Source organism: Phoca vitulina, unplaced genomic scaffold (assembly GCF_004348235.1).
Source record: "Phoca vitulina isolate PV1807 unplaced genomic scaffold, GSC_HSeal_1.0 scaffold10, whole genome shotgun sequence".
In the NCBI taxonomy this organism is placed as follows: Eukaryota; Metazoa; Chordata; class Mammalia; order Carnivora; family Phocidae; genus Phoca; species Phoca vitulina.
In genome coordinates, this window is record NW_022589713.1 from 39,837,924 (window position 1) to 39,859,028 (window position 21,105).

At 43.8% G+C, this 21,105-nt stretch overlaps 1 protein-coding gene across 1 annotated transcript in view; it reads left to right on the plus strand.

Annotated features, from left to right (window-relative positions):
• The window catches only part of TGFBR2 (transforming growth factor beta receptor 2), an 88,738-nt gene that overhangs the window by 21,744 nt on the left and 45,889 nt on the right, over window positions 1–21,105 (plus strand). The window contains exons 2-3 of the mRNA XM_032408846.1: window positions 14,104–14,272; window positions 19,055–19,245. Coding sequence (XP_032264737.1) covers window positions 14,104–14,272; window positions 19,055–19,245 — 360 coding nt within the window. The remainder of the gene's footprint in view (window positions 1–14,103; window positions 14,273–19,054; window positions 19,246–21,105) is intronic.

Here is a 21,105-nt window from a genome sequence, read left to right on the forward strand (position 1 = left end):
GAGAGAGCACATGAGAGGGGTTATGGTCAGAGGGAGAAGCAGACTCCCTGCCGAACAGGGAGCCCGATGCGGGACTTGATCCAGGGACTCCAGGATCATGACCTGAGCCGAAGGCAGTTGCTTAACCAAGTGAGCCACCCAGGCGCCCTGCATTTTTTTTTTACATTTGTAGATACACATTTTTACATTGGACTCCTCAAGATATGGAGCCAGTCCGCAATCCCATTGGTGTTGGTAAAAAGGTTAGATTAAGATGGATGAGAGACTGTGCAGTGTAGTCCAAATGTGCTTTCTCGGTCACCTCTAGGGCCATGCAGCATTTTAACACGTCTCAGCTCTCATTCTAGCACTAGGCAGTTTCCAGCACTAGGGAGGTTGAATGAATCAGATTATTTGATTGGGGGGCAAATCCAAGGGGCAGAAGTTCGCTGCCCACGAGAGTTTGTACAAGAAGTCTCCTGAAGAACTAGAAGGTATTGTCATTTGACCTCCCAATGACAATTCAAAACATTTCGAAGTTTGAGTTACTTATTCCACGCTTAGCCCTAGTAATGAATGTTATTTTCGTATGGAAATACGGCTCTTCACACTGATGGAAGGAGCCCCCTGCATTCCAGTACTCAGTGGCAAGAACAAGGCAGCTCCAGAGCTGTGGGCGTGGCTCTCATTTTCTGTATTGAAATGACTGCTGGAGTCTTTCTTGACTCCTCCACAGCTTGTTGACAATGAAAGCAACATCCTCATGTAAATTTCCTCTTCTCACCAACTTCAGGGGGATTGTTATGGCGGGCGTGGAGGGCGGTTGACTTTTTCCTCAGTGGCGGAGAGCATCACACAAATCGCGGCTCCTTTACCTTATGAGACCCCTTTCTGCTGTTTACTGCAAATAACATTAAGGTCATGACAGCGATGAGTAATGCCCAGGAAAGGCATAAAGCTGCTTTACACTTTCTCATCCAACTGCACTGTGAGAAAACAAGCAAAGTTGCCCAGGTTAAGGGCAGATTCTCAGATTTCATTTCAAATTTCCTACCCTTTGTTGTCCCTTCTTGAAGGCTTCACAATGCTTAAAACGTGTTTCTTTTTTATTTCACTTCCTCTGCTTGAAAAACACGAAGGGGAGGTTTCAAAGTATTTGGTGTTATCTTAGAAACCAAAGTGAATCTGAATGTGCCTTTTAGTTTTCTTATGCCAACTAGGCCAGGGTAGTTTGGCTGCTTGCTAGTCTCCCCAAATTCTTTTAGAAGTGGATCGCAGTTTTAATATAATGCTAAAACTATACCAGGAGTGGTTTTTACTTTCATGTCCTTAAAACTGTATTTCTTTGCCTTAATTTTTACTTTTGGGAAAATCAGCCTTAAATAGATGGCAGAGTAGAAGGAGCTTGATTTGGAATTTTTGGCTTTTAATTTAACATTTACTGAGCCCCTGTTTTGTGACAGACCCTGGGCCGAGGCTATCCACCTTGGAACAAGACAGATGATGGTCCCTGACCTCATGAAGCTTACATGTCGGCCCACCTCAGCATGTTACTTTAAACACTTCCCTCTTCTGTAAAATGGAAGCAATAACGCTAATCTTCCATAGCCATTTGTCAGACGTAATCAAGGTATAGATCAAGTAATAGGATGTTTTTATACAATCATACATGTTATTATTACTTATCATTCAAGCTGAGCCCAGAAATGGATTCAGAATAAACAGAGATGTTTCTAATGCTGGAGGTTGTTTTTTTAAACTGCTAGAGTGAATGTCTGTGCTCTAAACCAGAATTTCCTCCACATCCCCCATAAAATTAGAGGAAATGCCTATAAGGGCTGAATGGAAAGTGATCCTTTGTCATCTGACATAATTTTCCTTCCTTCCAACCTCGGGATGCACGAATGTTTTTTCTTGTAACATGGATCAGCTGCAGTGATCAGGTTTAAGCCCAAGTGTTAACAGGGGATGTGGACCTCCCAAAGTTGCAAAGAGTGGGTTTCTCAACGAGCAGAGAAAACAAAACTTAAATCACACTGCTTGATAGTCCTGAAGCCATTTTTCTTATAAGCTGAAACATAGCATCTCATTGTATTTAACCAGAGCTGCCAGGTCAAAGCTGGGGCATGTTTGAATGATTCAGCTCTCTTGACTTTTGGGGGTTGAATTGTGAGTATTTTCCAAAACGAAAGGGACTTGAAGATCGTCATATTCAGCCACCTATTTGACTGGTCAAAGGATGCGCACAGAGAGTGGTTGAGTAGCTTCCCAGAGAACTCAAAGCCAGCTCACAGTTTGTCCAGAGCCTTCTCTGCTGCAGGCTGCTTCTACTCCCAGCGTGAATTCTCCTCCAGTGGGAATTGTATAGCAGTATCACATAATTAATTTTTACATGAGTAAATGGCTTCACGAAGAAGAGATTAAGGAATATTGATTTCCATATATCTGAATGGCACAGAACACTTCTTAACTAGATACTTAAAAATCTAGTCCAATTGTCGCTTATATTCTTCTCCGATTTTCTCATCAGCTGTGAATCAAATTGTACTGGTTTTATTTCCATGAGAAAGAAGGCCAAACATAACTTCATTTCAACATTTTAGAATTCCGTAATCTTCAGGCGCCTCGGTGCCTTCCCATCTCTGCATGTCAAACTCACTAATTTTATTAGCATTTTGCCAAATAACACACGAAGAGCCTCAAAGCCAAGGCGGATCAGCTGTCCCTGGTGAACGCTGTGCAAGAGTCAGCAGAGGATTCGAAAATCGAACTCGATCCTCAAGTTACTACCTACTTGCCAGACCTAAGCTGGTTATGAACAATATTTTAAAACCAGATGATTTGGCTCTAGAAGGGTGTTTAAAGATCCTGAGCACTCTTGGGAGCTTGATTATAACAGGGGTTGATTCCGTTATATCTCTTTGAAAGCTTTGGACCATGGCGGTAACAAAAAGTTACTATATTTCAGTTTGTCTATTCACTCAAATTTTCTGAAATCTTTTGTAGAAGTCATCAAACTGCTGCATTCTGTTGATGAGTAGGAATAGATTTACCAAACTCTTAATTATCTTGTCATGCTTTTCCTGTAATTTTCTTTTGTGAGAGAGTGTTGCATGCCGTGTTACTTTTCTAACCAGAGTGCTTGTGTGGCACTTTTTATCGTCCAGATGATTTTCACATGTAGTTCAAGCATGCTTTCTCTTCATCCTGACCCTAGAAAGTACCATTTCATAGATCAAGAAATGGGGGTTCTAAGAAGTCAGGTGGCTTGCCTTGGGTCCCACGGCTCTGATTAATGGCAGAACCTGAACTCTGAAGTCTTTGACTCTAAAACCGTTGCACTTCACCAAGCTGCCTGCGTTATATATGTCTCCCAAAATAAGTGAAGTAATTACAAAGAACCAAAGCTTTTTCTAAGAAATGTACTGCTCCCTTGCCCCTACCTGCCCCCTCCCCAACTTCTTCTGGCCACACTCAGTGTCTTTGCTTTCTGCTGGAGGGAGCATAAAGTTCTGCTCGGGAACCTTTACAATGGGGATGGCTATCACACCACCACTATCAGGAGCACTGAGGGTTTGCTTGTGACCCGTGGCTTTGTTTCTCATTAGCTGTCTCTCATTGACCTTGGATAGTTATTTCACCTCTTTGACCCTTAATATCCCCATCCATAAAATGGTGATGACAAAACCACGTGGTGCTTATGATGAGCAAATGAAATAATCATCACAACACTTGGTATTGGACTAGGCATTTGGTCTGCATTCAATAAATGGTGTAGAAATAACTATTATTATTATTATTATTACTATCTCATGCAAATCTGATTTCTAAAGTAGAAAATTTTCCTTCTCCTTGAACTGAAATAAGTGAGTGTCCACATTAGTGAATCAAATACATATTGGAAAATATCCATATTAGAGAGTTATACGTGAATTTTTGCATTCCAGTTAAACCTCCAATACCAAGCGTCTGACTCTTTGCTTCGGCTCAGGTCATGATCTCAGGGTCCTGGGATCGAGTCCCACATCGGGCTCTCTGCTCAGTGGGGAGTCTGCTTCTCCCTCTTCCTTTGTGTTCTCGCCCCCACCTCTCTCTCTCAAATAAATACAAAATAAAATCTTTAAAAAAATAAGTAAACCTCCAATACTGGAAGAAAGAATTGAGTGGACATGTTAATAAATCATTTATGGTGAAAATTCAGATGGCCACAGGGGCCAGACAGGGCTAGGTAGGAGACACGAGGGAGTACCAGGGAGTGTAAACATAGGAGTCCTCGTGCCACCTCAAGGGCCCACCGCCCCTTACCAGCTGATTGAGGACTGTCATCAGGGGATCCTGTAGTCCCACTGCTGCCACATCTTTTTAGTTTCTTAATTGGAGTTGGAAATATGGCTTTTCATGTGAAATATCCTCATTTTAAAACTTGGGTCACATTTTCAAAAGAAAAGAGTTTAGGCCAAACAGAGCACATCGGGGGGCTGTACGTGGCTCATGCAGTCCTGTCTCCCAGCCTGGTCTACTCCCAGGTTACTTTGTGGTCAGAAACCAAGCATCTGGGACCTCACCCCTTGAAGAAGTATTTCACCTGAGTGCTATGGTATTTCCCACCCTTTTCCGGAGTGGGAATAGGGGAATCATCTGCTTCGACCAGTATTTTCACATACTTAATACAACTGTAATTGAAAAACCTCTCAGGCACCAGGCATGCACCAGGACGCTGCAGCACATTTTGAAGAGAAGGGGAGAAAGCCTCTACAGAGAGATTTCTAAATGAAAAGCCCAATCTCACAGGAAATTGATGCAGGCCAAATTCCTTGCTTCGTTGAAGCAAATGGCTCATCTCGAGTGCCTATTTTTCTGATTCTCTAATAGTTTTTACCTTTAAAAAAATAAATCCCTTCCCAGATTTTCTATTAGTTTTGGAATTTGGCATTAGGTTGCCTCAGCACTTCGAGATAAAGTATTGTTTAAATCTTAAATGAATAACTTCATTAAAAAGCACATCTTTATGAAGAGCCTTTCCATTTCCAAGGTTCTTTAGATAAAAATCATTTTTGTACATTTTTTTTTTTTTTTGGTTCCCTGCAAGAACGTAAGCATCTTGAGGAAAAAGGATTATGTCTTATACTATCCACTCTTGCCCTCACGGTTTAATATGAGACCGCTCACAGAGCAGATACGTAATGCATGTTGGTTTACGTCGGCTGATTTTTCTGGTAACAAATTATTTGAGCTGAATTGGAATGCGATAGCACTCCATAAATCGTGTGCTCATTATCTTACCTCTATCAGGCTATTTACCAATGCTGTTTTGACTGTCACCAAGGAGTTAGTTAATGATATTTACTTGCAGTAATCTCTGGGTCCCTTTGCTTGTTGCCACAGTATATAGCATTCAAGTCGTATCAACTCAGGGAGAATTGTTTTCTCGGTTACTATTACTTTACATAAAGTACCAACTTTCAAGCATTTCCCAGCAAAAGAACAGTTAATATTTTGACAGTATGTGAAATAGGGCCAAATTGTACCCCTTCACTTGGTATAGTATCTCATTTGCATTGATGTGGCTTAATTTTTTCAACCAGTTTCCTCTTTTTCTCAGCCCCAGCCCCTGCATGCGCCTGGTGTTGGCTCATCTCAAAGTCTCGACAGTTAGGATTTGCCAGATAAACACGCTGTGAAAATCAGCTTTCTCAATGATAAACTAAAATTGCCAAGTGTGGACGGTGGTATTTGTTGCCAACTACTCACCCCTGCCCAGCTCTCTGAGGGCTGTTTTTCTACTAGATCCTATTAAAGATGAAGGAGGATGAATGCGAGAGTTGAAAGTTTTTCAGCTCTTTGAATATGGCAAAAATGCTGGTATTCTGAAATACTGCCTTTGGCAATAAGATAGATATTTCCATCTGCAACAGTCATTTTAAATGTTTGGGTTTTGTCACCTGATATGTGACCTGATTCTGGGACATATATCCCCCCCCCCCCAAAAAAAAAGAAAGCAAGCAAATTTGGCAAGTGTTGGGAGAACTCAAACTGCACTTCATCCTCAACGATCCAAGAACTTCAGGGCTAAGCAAGAAAACAGAGTGTGCACATTGGGAGCTATTTGGAGCTCTAGGGGCTGGGGAGTGTTCAATTGAGAAGTTTGCAATCGAAACCCCAGCTCAGTTATTTTGTGTTTGTCCCTAGAAAATGCCAATTACTTTTCCATTCAGCTACAGCTTGTTTTATTCTATATATGGCTTTTAAAAATTTCCTTGTAAATCAAATCTTAAAAATCCTCTTTTAAAGACACAGTCAAGTTTTCAATTTAAAGTACCCTATTGGATGAATCCCTTTGAAACATGCTTTAATCCCTTAATTTACTTGTTTGGTGAATAAAAATTTCTATGTTTGTTTATGCAGTTTCCTTAAAGCAATCCATAGTGAACAATTCAACTCATTTTAGCCAGAAAGGCTAAAAAATCAAAAACAAGAACACAAGAAAACAAACCTTCAAAGCTAAATTCCTCAGTTGAACAAGTCAAAGAGGGAGGAAACACACACGCACACACACACCCCTCCTCTCTGATTCATTCAGTTACCTATGCTTCAGTGAAGTTTTATTAGGATGGTTGACAACTGTCCAGATTCATTAGTTTATTTGCCAGCCCCTGACATTTAAGTTTTTAAACCAGGCCTTGAGTTTATTCAGTTCATCTCTTGAGTAGAATATTTCTATTATGAGAGTAGGCGGACAAAGTCTGAGATTCCATTCTTGGCCCTTGTCGCTTCTGCCGGGACTTTTTCTCTGCCTTCTCAACTCTCCTTGCCTTTTGTAAATCTCATTTGGGTCAAGCCAGGCGTATGAACAGCATACACACCAGAGCATGCATGTGCCCCTCAGCCTTCCCATACGCAAAATGCAGGATGCATATTTGTTGAATGATTCTCTGTCTTCAGAGATCTCGTCTCCACGTTGTCTGCATCCCTCATTCTGCTCAGCCTCTCCCGATCTGAGCAATGTTCTCAGCTCAGAGTACCTTTTTGTCCTTCCCCTGCCTCTCAAAACCAGCCATTCTTCAAGGACAGACTCCTCCTTGAAACTGGATGTGCTGTAGCAGCTCTCTTTCCTTTCCTGACCTCATGCTTGCATTTAAAGGCGAGTAGGTAACGTTCGATAGTTCTGCTTCTCCAACTAGAATGTAAGCCACAAGAGGGCGGGGACCAAGCTGAGGTGTGTTCTAAATCTCTTACAGACACTTGACAAGTCCTTAACTGTTGACCATGTGGGAGGCAATTTCGGTGTGGAATGACTGGAATGATTTTTCTGCCATTTCAAAGAGATTTTAGAGTATTGATTAGGTCATCCTTGGGAGGTTTTTTAAAAAGTATTATTATTACAGAGGGGCGCCTGGGTGGTTCAGTCGTTAAACGTCTGCCTTCGGCTCAGGTCATGATCCCAGGGTCCTGGGATCGAGCCCCACATCGGGCTCCCTGCTCCGCAGGGGGCCTGCTTCCCCCTCTCCCTCTCCCCCTGCCCTCTCACTGTGTCTCTCTGTCAAATAAATAAATAAATTCTTTTTTTTTTTTTTAAAGTATTATTATTACAGAACATTTGCATGAAAATATTCTGAAAAAAAAAAGAAAGAATTGATGTATTCAGGCCACTTGTCTCTATTTCTCTCCTCCCCATACCCTGGTCCCCAAGTTGACTATATGATGGTTTCATACTGATCCTGGTGCCCCAGAGACCATGTGGAACCATCACTTGAAGGAAAGCCCACCTCCCCTGCTCTCAAGATGTTTGTAATTACTTAGAGAATGAGGGTTCAAGCACTTTTAAAACTAAAAAAGAAGGTATTGCATTGTGTTAGACTCTCCAGGTATGCCGTGGAGAAGAAAAAAATATTCCTGAAATATCTTTGACTTAATCACGAGGTGTTTTTTGTTTGTTTATAGTAATTGGCCGAAGTATTTTATTCACTTGGAAGTGTCTTTCTTTCCTGGGGGATCATGAAGGGATGGACTCCTCTGAGGCTGCTTGACTTGCAGCTTTGTTCTGGAGGGGAGGACGTGTGTGACGGGCCCATACACTTGTCCCACCTGGTCTCGGGGGCCGTGGGTGTTTGTTGCCAGCATCACAGACCATGGCGGCTGTCTGCCAGATGGTTGCCTCAGTGTCTGACTCTGAAATGCCAACTGCAATTAAAAACCTTCTTTCAGAGAACAAGTCTTTCAATTCTGGGTCCATATGGTGATCAGAGCCTCTGGGCCTGTGATCGTTTAAGAGGCCAGACTCAAGAGAAAAGCAGATGGAAAGAACTGTAAGATGAGACATGCTTGTAAAAAAGGTGAGGAATAGTATTTAATTTTGCTGGATCCAGCATGAGTGGAGAAAGGGGAAATAATGGCCAGTCAAAAACTGGGTTCACCCTCGCTTTCCTGCTCAACGTGTGAACCAGCAGCATGGGCATAACCTGGGACCGGTCTCAGCTCCTACCTGTAATGCTCACTTTAATGAGGACTTGGCCAGGTTACGGGTCCCCGTTCTTCCATCAAACATTAACCTGGGCGTTGCTGTGAAGGTCCTTTGCAAATATGATTAACAACTGCAATCAGTTGACTTTAAGTAAAGGAGTTTACCTCCGGTAATGTGACTGGGCCTCTTCCAATCAGTTGGAAGGCCTTGGGAGCAGAAAAGGTTTCCCGGAGAAGAAATTTCAGTCTCAACACTGCCGCATTCATTCCTGCCTGAGTTTGCAGCCTGCTGGCCTGCCCTATAAATTTCAGACTTGCCAGCCCCCCTATTGCATGAGCCAATACACTACCCCACACCTGTGGGTTAAACGTATTCCCAAAAGCTTTGTGTCCCTCTTAACATCTGAGAAGCACGGCTGAGAAGCATACTGAGTTCTGTTTGCCAGTTGCCATGGATTATTCTTTGAGTTGCTGCTCGTAGTTGTATTGGTTTTCCTGGTCCTGCTCTGAAACATATAGCACTAAGCAGGACAGCCACAGGTGTTTGTAGAATAAATGAATTCTTAGGTGCCCCCCCCAAAACACACCCCTAAACAAGAGTAGATAGATGCATGAATTCAAAGGTATGTGAATGCCTTCCTGGCAAAGTGTTTAAGATTATTTGTAGAGTCTTGAGATTTTTACCTACTAGTTCAGTTAATAGTTGACACTGTTCCAAAGATATGGACTAAGGATTTATATCCAAAATTCCCTATCTTTATCTGGAGTAAACCTAAGCCTTATTAGGCTGCTCATCGCTGAACTTCAAAGCCAACAGTACTTTTCCAGAAATAGACACAGCTAAGCATTGACTTAATTCATGTTCACAAACCCTGGAACTTGTGTCTTCAGACAATGAGTTTGGGGAAAATGTGCCCTAAAATGAGGAAGGCAGCATGACCTAGACTGAAGGGCTTGATATTACTCATGGGTTTGTTTGAAGAGAAGTGAAATATGATGTGCCATGTGATCCCATCATATGCTGAAAGAAGCTGCCCATGCTTACTTCCTTTAGTGAATGACTTTCTAGGTGAGAGACACTCTTATTGAAACCTCTTTCTGGGGGACATTCTGAATAGCTAATTTGCCTGTTATGGGTAGAAAATTCCCGGAGGATTGTCAGCTACACACAGAGGTCCTAGAGACACTAAAATACACTACCTTAATATGAAAATATGTTAATTAAAGATGCAGGAGAGTAATTTAACCTGAATTGGAAGTGATTTTGAAGTTGGTTAGGGTTTATTCTGGGGTTAATTAGATGGCTTTTGTTGTGCTGTTTAGGGTAATAACGTTGTCCCTGGCTGTTCACATATATCCATTTATTCTTCATGACTTAGGCTTCATGAACATTGTTAAACGTAAGGTGTTTGATACCCATGGTCACAATGGTAACTTCTTTTCCCGATGACTGGAATGCACAGATGTAATCCGAGCCTACAGTGAATAGCCATCACCGCCCTTCCTGCCCCCAGGAGCCCTGCACCCCACTCTGATTAGCGGTGAACTGCTTAGGGTGTTTTCCATGACCCTGGAGGACACTGGGCTAGTCCTTGGATTCTTCAGTAGGGGTTTACAGGTCTTCAGGGAGTCTGTAAGTCAGCCTTCTGCAATGATGAGCACAACTTTGTACGTATGTCTCTCGGCCCCTTCTCCCCAGCATGACTCCGTAGAGTTTTTGTCCAAATTAGGTGACCTCCAACAAAGCTTGAGGGCAGCTTTGCCCTTTACACTTCACCCTATCCCACCAACAGACATATTCACAAGGGAGAATGCTGGCTTAAAGAGGAGGCTGACCATTATTGACTGGCTGGAGTTGTCAAGGTGGGGGGCCTCCTGAGGCCAATTAGCTAGGGAGTGGCTGGCTAGGGAAGGGAGGGAGGGGGATTATAGTGAATATGCCCTAGGTAAAGGCTTTCAAATTTTGCAAAAAAAAAAAAAAAAAGGAAGAAGAAGCTGATCAAGCTAAAAAGTCTGTTCACCTTCGCAATGGTTGCTTTTACGATAATAAAGAGAAAAAAGAGGCCTCCTTACTGGGTACTTATGACGTGATATGTGGTAACATACTCACTTTAACTGGCACGCAGTAGGTGCTTAGGTGTGTGTGCGTTCCCATTGTAAGCCGTCCCCTCCCCTGCGGGCCTGAGCCTCCAGGTGTGGAGGCCTTTTTCCCAGAGCTCATTGCAAAGGTCTGCTCTTTCTGGGCCTTGCTGTAGGCAGCAGGCCTCATACACCTGCACGTCTGCAGGGGCCTCGTTCGCAGACTGTGGTCTGAGTGACACCCCAGAGCTGGGCAGCTTGGTGGCCCTTCTCTATTGTTTTTTGTTTTCTTTTCTTTTTCGATGGCCCTCTTTTGTGTCTTCACTGTTGATTGTGTTTTGTAGGCATTAGATCTAAACCACTTATACTTGTCAGCACGTCCGTGGCCGCCCCTGTGGCTTCCAACAGCGGACTCACTGTTGGCACGTCTCTCCTTTCACTCCTGACTCCTCTAGCTTTTCTCACTCTTCTTAGCTCGTGTCAGAAAAGCACTGGCCAGCCCAGCAAAGGACTCCTTTCCATCTGAGGTGTAAAAGGGTTCATCACATAGCTTTCGGGCCCTGGTTTTTACAAGGAATCTCCTTCCAGATTTACTGAAGGGCTGGTCCTTCATTGTCACAGGAGGTGTGTGTGTGTGTGTGTGTGTGTGTGTGTGTGTGTGTGTGTGGTGGGGGTGGGGTGCTTTTTTGTTTTCTGCTAGTCAGGTTGTTTTCAACTCATTCCAGGTCAGGGTTCTCTGCCTTGGATGCACATTAGAATATCTGGGCAGCTTCGAAAAACCTCGATGCTCAAGCCACCTTCCAGAATAATTAAATCAGCGTATATGGAAGTGGGACTCAGGCCTCATTATTTTTTTAAACCTCCCTAGGTGATTGATTCTAACATGCCCTCAAAGTTGGTAACTACTAATACAGGCTAAAATCCTAAAATGTGAGAAGGTTGAATTCCATTTCATGGAGGCTTGATTTTATATTTAAAAACAACAAAGCTTCCTAATCTGCAAATACATGTTTGTTTGTGTGAAACATACTCTATATAAAAAAAAATTCACAGAAACAAAACATTCCCCAGATTTTTGTTGTTTTACCCCGTCTTATAGGGAAATCTAAAGGGTTAAATTAGTTGCTTCACAAATAGATCCAACTCTAACTATTGTAGAAAAAATATATGTATTCATTGTCGTGTTAGTCCCAAATTGAACACAAAGTTCAGAAAGCATTTTGGCTTGTATTTTTAGCTTAGCATAAAGCTGTTGGTCTGGGAGACAAATTTCAAAATAGTTTGTTGCCTAAAAATACACTTCCTGAAATGAACTTGAGGCCTGAGAGGGATGAATGGTTTTTTTTTTTTTCTTCTATATTTAATGTTACCACAAGAAAGCAAATCTGAAATTTATATATGTTTGTATTTTTAGAGACCCAGGAAACAGGTGCTATGCCCAAGTGACAAGGAGGGTTTCGTGGCAAAGTGTGGATGACAGAAATCAAAAATTCACGGGACAGGGAGAGACCATAGGAGGGCGTTGAAGTTGTTTGTCTGGCTTTAGGCAGGAGCATATTTGACACAGGGAGGAGATGAGGAGGCTCTCTTTAGGCCTTTCCAAGGGAGAGCCCTGGGAGAAGCACACCTCCCAGCTGCCTAATAGCCAGTGGCTGGTCCAGTGCTATAGGTGGTCTAGGCATGTAATCTTTCTTAGTCTAGCCTGAAAGTGTCTCTAAGTTCATGTTTGTTGACCAAATGCCTCGTAACCTTGTCTTACTTCACTTGACTCTCTAAACTCAACCCTTTTTTTTTTTTTTAAGATTTTATTTCTTTGTGAGAGAGAGAGAGAGAGAGAGAGAGAGAGACTGAGCACGAGCAGGGGGAACGGCAGGCAGAGGGAGAAGTAGGCTCCCCGCTGAGCAGGGAGCCCGATATGGGGCTCCATCCCAGGACGCTGGGATCATGACGTGAGCCGAAGGCAGACGCTTAACGGCTGAGCCACCCAGGCATCCCTAAACTCAACCCTTTAATTTCCACTTTTTCCAATAGAAATGGATCTCTTGGAGGAAGAAGATGGGGCAGGCGCTGTTACACCTTTTTTAATGGTCTCTCAACATGTAACATGTGCTTTGCTAAGAATGGTCTGCCTTATAATATGCTATAGATGACTGTGAATGAATATTGCATTTATAATCACCACCCTCCCCATCTGAGTGAAGAAGTTCTATATCGTTTCCCACTTGGTATAAAGAGCCAAATGTGAACTTATAATCAGTCCTTGTGTATTCACTATTCACTCACTCATTCAGCAAATACTTTTGGTTACCTTCTGTGGAGCAGGTCCTCTTCTTGACACTGGAGACCCAGTATGGAAACAAGGCAGACAAAAGCTCAAGGAGCTTGCATTCTGGTGGATAGATTATAAACAAGTAAGTGAATGAGATAGTTGTGCAGGAGATAAAACAGAATCCTATGCCAGTTACCTTTGGGCTGCTTTAGGATGAAGAGGTGACATTAATTGGCTACCAGAAAGGGGACAAAGGGAATTGCAAGTGAAAGGCTCTGAGGAGGAAGGAACTTGGCTTCTTCCAGGGAGGCCCACGTGTCCTAAAAGGTAATGAGTAAGGAGTAAATATGGGTTGGTGGTGGGGGATGAAGTCAGAGAGGCAGCGGAGAGCAGACTCTCAAGGTGGAACTCAGCTTTTCCACACCTGCAGGACTCCAGTGCTCTGAGCCTTGCCAATGTTTAGGATTCTGTCTCGGAGACAGTCAGTGTTGTTTAATTACCAGATTTCCCTCAAAGCAATTAGAACCAGTCTCTTTCTTTCTTTTTTTTTTTAAGATTTTATTTATTTATTTTTGAGAGAGAGCACAGAGGGGAGGGAGAAGCAGACTCTCTGCTGAGCAGAGAGCCCGATGCGGGACTTGATCCCAGGACCCCGGGATCATGACCTGAACCGAAGGCAGACGCTTAACTGACTGAGCCACCTAGGCGCCCCTAGAACCAGTCTCTTGCAAAGAAGGCCCTTAGAGCTCTTCCTGTGCAGGTCAGGAGAACGAGGGCAGTGTCCTGCCTCACCTACAGTGTCTCCTCTGAGTTGGCCAACACCCTTTCGTGCACCGCACAGCTCTGCTCCATTGTGACCTGTCTCTGCCCATCTGGGTGGTGACTCTTGTCAGGATCCCTTATCCTCTGTGCTTCTCTCTATTTTGGGTTACCCTACCCTCATCTGTTTCCTTGTCTATCTACTCAACTAAAGGATAATTTCCTTAAGGTAGCATTCTCTGTGCTCCTAGCACCCAGCACTATGCAGTGGACCAATCAGATCTATGTTTCTTGATTGAACGATTGTGTTTGGAGATAGAGTGCCTTACAGTAATCAAGGACAAAAGCATGAAGTTACTCAAACCTCCTCCTCCCCACCCCAACCATACCCCCCTGCAATGGTTTTCATTACAAATTGCCTACGTGAAGGAAATTCTAATCTGATGTGAAGGCATTATTTTGGTTCATTTGAAATTGCATAACATCATCAGGAATTCATTGGCAGGCTGCCTAGCAGTGAGATACTCATTTAATGTGTCTTTCTTTCCTCTCCCCAGTTAATAATAATATGATGGTCACTGACAGCAATGGTGTCATCAAATTTCCGCAATTGTGTAAATTTTGCGATGTGAGATCTTCCACCTGTGACAACCAGAAATCCTGCATGAGCAACTGCAGCATTACATCCATCTGTGAGAAGCCACATGAAGTCTGTCTGGCTGTCTGGTAAGGTGGCCTTTGAAAATCTCCGTTTTCCCCCCCTTTTGTAAGTGAGGCACACCGGGGTACATGGAGTCAGGGCTCTCTCCATGCCCCCTCACACATTCCTTTCTTTCAGGCCATCTCTCTTTCAAATGATTACATGTAATTTCCAGAGAGATTCTGTCCTTCCTCAGATACATACACACCCATGTGTATCTATATATATGTGCATGTGACAGGATATAAGATGATTGTTAATATTTACAATAAATCCGGGGCCCCTTCCCTGTATGAAGGAGAGACATTTGCCACTTGTCATTTTAATTGACACCTGCTTGGTACCCCAGAGGGACACCAAGAGCTTTGTTCTTCTGAGGCAATCTCCGTCTTGTTCTGTGGAAGGAGAGGAGATGAAAGGTGGGCTGTTGGAAGAGGAAAGCTTCTGTCAAAAAAAAAAAAAGGAAGCTTTTTGGAGAACCAGAAGAACAACCCATTCTTTACTCAGAAGCCCTGGCCAGGTCACTCACAGCACCACGGGCTACATGCAACATCTTCTTGGATCAACACTGCGTATTTCTCTTAGATCACATTCCCTCCATATTCTCTCTCTCCCCCTCCCTCCATATTCCCTTCATATTCTCTCTCTCTCTCTCCCTCCCTCCCTGTCCCTGTCCCTCTCATTCCCCCCACCTTAACACACACACACACACACACACATGCATGGTGCTCACAAATCCTTTGATTCCTTCATAGTTACAGATTGGGAGTATGAGCAAGAGATAAAAGGAAAATAGAGATTAAAAGAGCCCCCCCTTTTATAAAAATGTATAAATTCATTAATGAAATATAACATTTATAGACTTATTCTGATGTTTTGAATTTATCAGCCAATTTTTTTTTTTTAAGTAACCTATGTGTCTCCTGGCCAGTTGGCAAATGAGAATATAAACCCAAATATCTCCCCCCTCCTTGTTGGGGGAATAAGTCTTTTGACCACATATAGTTAGACTTGATAATAGATCTGGAAACTTGCAAATTTCCATACATACTGCAGATGAACTAGTTTGGCAAGCACTAAAAGAATGTTAACAGCAGAGAGCTGTCGTGATACCTTGTTGTACCTGCCAACTTCAGGTCCAGTTCTGAGCAATGCCTTTGCAAAAGGGATTTTGACAAAGATCGTGTCCAGAGGCAAAGGGGTCAGTATGATTGCAGGATTAGGAAGTTGGCGATGTGAGGAATGGCTGATGGAATCAGACACAGCAAGTCCAGTAGAGAGAAGACATGGATGAGTTCTGTTAAGAGATACTGGACGGGCTCTCAAGTGGAAAATATAAGAAACTTGTTCTGTGTAATCCTGAAGGGCAGAAAGAGGATCCATAAAATTTACCAGGGGACAGACTTCAGTATAAGTTTAAACATTTTCACAATCGTGGTTTCCCAGCAGCAAAACAGGCTTCCTCCTCTGAGGAGTCAAAGTTCAGGAGATGCTGGGGGACCACCCATCAAGTCTAGTGCAGGAAAGATTGAGACACCAGTTTGGGTGACCTCAGCGCTTCCTTCTTTGCTTCTGTTCTCTGCTGATCATCTTCACTTGTATATGCACTGTGGCAGGAGAGCTTACTTCTGCTACCCCAAAAAGGCTCATCTAATAAAGACGTTTTTTCTTGACCCACTGTACAAACCCCAGCGATTGAATGTGAATCAAGTCTCTCTAGGATTCCAGTCTCTGGAATGAAGCATTATGTTACTCGCTGTCTCAGGAAATGTGAGCATGTAGGGAAGAGGAAACCTCCCTGTCTCCTCACTGTTCCCACCATAAAGAGTTAATGCAGTGAATGTTGTTTTTACCTGTCTCGGCAGAGACAAATACTCCTGTGGAGTGGAATGTCAGGAAGGAGAAAGGGAAGTGAGAGGTGCTGTGGTACACCTCGCTGATCCCCCTCAGCACTGAGGCACTCCCCCCTCAACAACTGGCAGCAGTAGCTGCCGAGGGATCACCCCGAGTCCCTCCAGGGGACTACCCCCAGCCCCACCCCCACTGACTGGAGCTTCTTCCCTCATTTGGCTCCTCCTCAAGTTTGCTCCTCTCCATAGGCAGCCAGCATCCCATGACTGGTTGATGCCAGTGTCCAAAATGCCTGGCCACTTGGCCTCCTTCGGGATGGCTCTGACCGGCCATCTTAGCTTCACGGCTTCCAAGGGATCAATGAGTCGGTTGCTGCGATCTGCATCGTGGCTCCACCCCCACTGTGTGCGGGGTGCTGCTTCCCTTACTGGTGCCTCTCCGAAAACTCTCTGCACAGAAATCTCACAGCCTTAAGATCTGTTTCCAGGGAACCCAAACTAACAGCCAGATGTGGAAACTGAAAGGCTCTACCCTGGTAATACATTGCAGTGCCTTTATGAGTCTTAGCTTTCTTTTCATTCATTCGCTGATTTGTTTGTTCATTTAACTGATGGCAGTTATGCACCCATACCATGTCAAATGTGTAAGTTCTTTCCAAGGATAAAAATCTTGTGGAACCAAAATTAATTTTATTATCGTGGTTCTTTTGTGAGTGGATAGTGACAAACCTCTTCAATGGCTCAGGGCAAATGTTTCAAGACAAAGGATAAGCCTGTATTTGGTTCATTGTATTTTCCCTTCTTATGCTCAACTGTATCCAAAGATATTTTGCAAAGTCAGCTCTGCTTGCCAGGGAGCACTATTACAGGAGTGAGTGGAGAAAGAAGTTAAGGACTTTCCCCAGGCTCAAGTACTCTTAACTGAATTTCCTCTCTGCAATTTTAGTCCTCTAAGCTACAAGGGGGTGGAAGGCAAGAGGCTCTGGAAGAGCTGCCCAATAGTTATAGAGTAGCTTTACATCAGGACTCAGTTCCTTCTTCATTCCATTCCTTGGCCTCTAGAAGCTTCCCAAGGAAGAGACATCATGCTTTTACCTGGGGGCACCGAAGACTCAGCGTGCCTTCATTTTGTTACCCAGACCAGAAAACAACCCTTGTTGGGCGTGTGCGTACGCACACACACGCATGCGCACACACACACACACCACTGTGGGGACAGGGTGGAAGGTGCTCTTGTTTCATGGCTGCCATTTTTGCCAAGACTTCCCAGGAAGAGAAGGGGTTAAGGATAAATGGATTTTTAAACATACATAGTTTGTTGTGTGATCACGCCTTCCCTGCTAGCCACGCTAGAATAAGAATTCCAACTGTGGTGCTTCCTTTACCAGTAGAGACCTGCTTAGCAAGGACTTGCTCCTTTTGTGCCCACTTGAGTGTTAGTTCCAGAACCAGAACCCTTGAACTCTTCACAAGGGCACACATGGCTCTGCTGGAGTCAGCTCTGGGTTGCATGGAACTCAGCCACATTGATTCCATTCCTGGTTGGACTGTTCCATCTGCGCCCTCACTTCTGCTCTTCTTATCCCCTTGTTGACATATCATCCTTTCGTGTCCCTAGTGGTGGTGCCATCAAAATTACTCTTTCCCTGTGGATATGGCCCTGCCTGTTTTCTAGGTTGAAGGCTGTATTTTCGCTGCTTCTTGCCTCCAACCTGCCTGCCATTTTGTTTGCTGCAAGCAGTGAGCTTGGTGGGGGGAGGGGAGCAGCTGGTGAGCGTGAACAGGCATGCAGGCACATATGGACCCTCAACCGCCGGCACTCAGAATCCTTCCCAGGGAAGATTATGTTCGCAAAACTGACCACCATTCAGGCCAGATTAGCCCTTCCCTAGACTCCCCCTCCAGATGGAGAGAGGACTATTCAAGACAACAGGTATTTTGCATCTGAAATGGTCAGAGATGGGAGGAAAGAGGTCAGCCCAACCTTGGTGTTGGACAGAACCATCCAAGATGGCACGTTTATGAGAGAAGCAGATTAAAAGAGGCAGAGAATGATATACTTTTCCAAGGATGCCAGAGTTTTATTTTGGCTTTTGCAATTATAATAGTGGGCATTAATCATGTCATTTTTAAATGTACTGTACACATAGAGCCCACTGAGCACTTTCTAGGGCCTCAATAAAATGCCACGGGAGAGCTTCTCGGAGCCCTTAGCTGGGTTAGGCTTCAGACACGTGAAGTGAAGGGGTGCTACATGTAGACGTAATTGGTTCATGAAAGTGTAAAATATTTCACTGAACTATAAATGAAGAACACCTTGCAGTTCTTTCCCATGTGTTTTCATTTTTTCCCCTTCCGTTCCTTTCTGTGAGGCGGGGAAACTGCCAATGCTTCATCTAGGAAGTGTGTTCCGTGCCTTCCGCACAGCCGGCTGCCGACAGGGATACGCCCTCACACGGAGCCCTCTGGGGCCCAGCAAACAGACTCGAGGAACGGCCACGGCATTCCCAGGAATGCTCTTGGAGCACAGTTGAGCTAGACGTGACCCTGTTCCTGTGAGATAACACCGGGGATGCGGTGTGAGCCTGGCAGGGTGTTCAGGATGGAAGGTTTAACCCTGAGGACCTCGCAGTCTTCGGTTTACCATGCCTTTCTGTCTCTTGGTTTAATTAAGACTTAAAGCGTAAGGTTCTCCAGCTGGACAGCCCCCAGGGAAAGGCTTTATGTTTACACTCATAAATGGGTTTTGAGAATACGCAATGGAAAAAGCGAAATGAGTAGAAAAATCACAGGAGACTAGAGGACAACCTGTTAACGTGGGAGAACAGGAACCAGCTGCCATTGTTCAAAAAGCTTTGGGAAGGAAATACGGTCCAGATTGCTTTTCTGTCCAGGGGGCCATATTCATCCATTCTCTTTTTTCTCTTCTCTCCCCTGCCATGAACTTCTGCACCCTAGGAGAAAGAATGATGAGAACATAACACTAGAGACGCTTTGCCATGACCCCAAGGACACCTACCATGGAATCGTTCTCGAAGATGCTGCTTCTCCAAAGTGTATTATGAAGGAAAAAAAGGTGTTGGGCGAGACTTTCTTTATGTGTTCCTGTAGCTCTGACGAGTGCAATGACTATATCATCTTTTCCGAAGGTGAGTTTTCTTCCCTCGAGGGTCAGGAACCCAGCTTCCTCTGTGTCCATCTCTGTGTCCCTGGTCCGAGGTCTCAGACTCCATCTTCTGGGACTGGAGAGGGAGCTTACACTCTGTGGATTAGGAACCCAGTCACCAGGCGGGACGAGGTGCTTCAGGAGTGATAGGGTTCATTCTGGCCCATAGCCAATCTGGCTTACAGGACCCACGTTATTATTTGCCTTCAACCGACAGTGGTGGTTCTTCACGCAGTCCCTGGAGTGGCAGCAGCAGCATCACCTGAGAAATTTCCAGCAACGCAGAATCTGGGGCCCCACCCCAGCCTGTGGAAGCAGAAACTCTGGGTGCGGGCCCCGCAGTCTGTGTTTGAGCAAGCCCTCCAGAGGATTCTGATGCTGCTCAAATTTGAGAAATGCCGGTCTGGAGATTGGAGGAGGCTGTTGGATACTGGAGGGAGACTTATTTGGAATGAACTCAGATGGTTTTGTGTACATGTTCTTAGGATTTGTCTGAAGAGTACTTGTTAATACTCTCATCTGAGAGAAGAACTAAAATGCAGAGGGCAAGTAACGAGCCAGGGTTTACCCATGGAGGCAGTGAAAGGCGAGGTTAGATGCTAGCCTCCATCTTTGCAATTCAGGATTCGCTCAGCTTGAAAGGAGGGCACACACTGCTCTTCAGTTTAAAACATTATTCAGTGATTTTCAACTACAAAATAGTGTATGTTCCTTACCAAAAATTCAAACAGTCCAACATGTAAATATTTTTAAATGGAAGTACATGAGCCTCATCCCCTCACTCCCGACCCAACAGATAACCAGTGTGGATAGTTTGTTGGATGCATACTTCTATTATTCATTTATATTATCCCTCCTTACCTCCTCTCTTTCCCTATTTCCTCCCTTTCTCCCTTCTTCCCTTCTTCAATCCATGTATCCATCCATCTATCCAGCCATCTGCCCACCCATCTATCCATCTATCCGTCCATCTGTCCATCCATCCGTACATCCATCCACCTCTCAGTGCAAATAGTTGATCATACAGTAAATATTATTTGATAATATTTTTTTCACCCAACCACTTTTACTCCTCCTTTTAAACAAGACAATACATTTGGATATACTACATGCCTCTTAATTATTGTCTAGAAATTCCATAATATGGATTATCTTCTCTGACTGATTTAACCATTCCCCTGTTGGTAGATTATTAAGGTGTCTCCATTTTTCCTACATTGAATATCTTTGTAAAAGTGTCTTATACATTTGTGCTAATATTTCTGCAAAATAAGACTTGAATTTCATTTCTAGAAATGAAATTTTGGATCAGAAGTTATACACATTTTAAATCTGGATAACCACTACTAAACTATTCTCCTCCCCACAAAGATACCTGAGTATACAGATTTCCATATCCCTTCTTTGACACTGGAGATCATAAGCCTTTTAATTTTGCCAGTCCGATAGTGAAAATAATATTCTCTTGGTTTTAGGAATGTAAATTCAGAGTGGGGAAAGATTATTTTAGCCCAAAAAGAGGTCTGATTCAAAAAAAGATTCGTTTAGAACATAAGTTCTGGGCTTAACACACTATCCCTGCTACTATGTGTATCCCAACTATGGAAAATGATGTCTCATGCTTTGTATTTGGTGCCCGCCCCCACTGCTGACCCACCTTTTTCTCTCTCTGTGTCCTTCACCTCCTGCCATTTCCCTGCTCTTCTTGTCCAACCCCTTACCAATGCTAACTTCTCAGTGTCCAAAGTCAGACATGTTCGTCTTGTCAGCACAACACTTTCTAAAATCACTCATCCTATATACTCCATTTCTTGCATTTTTCTTATGTAATTCGACTTAGGAG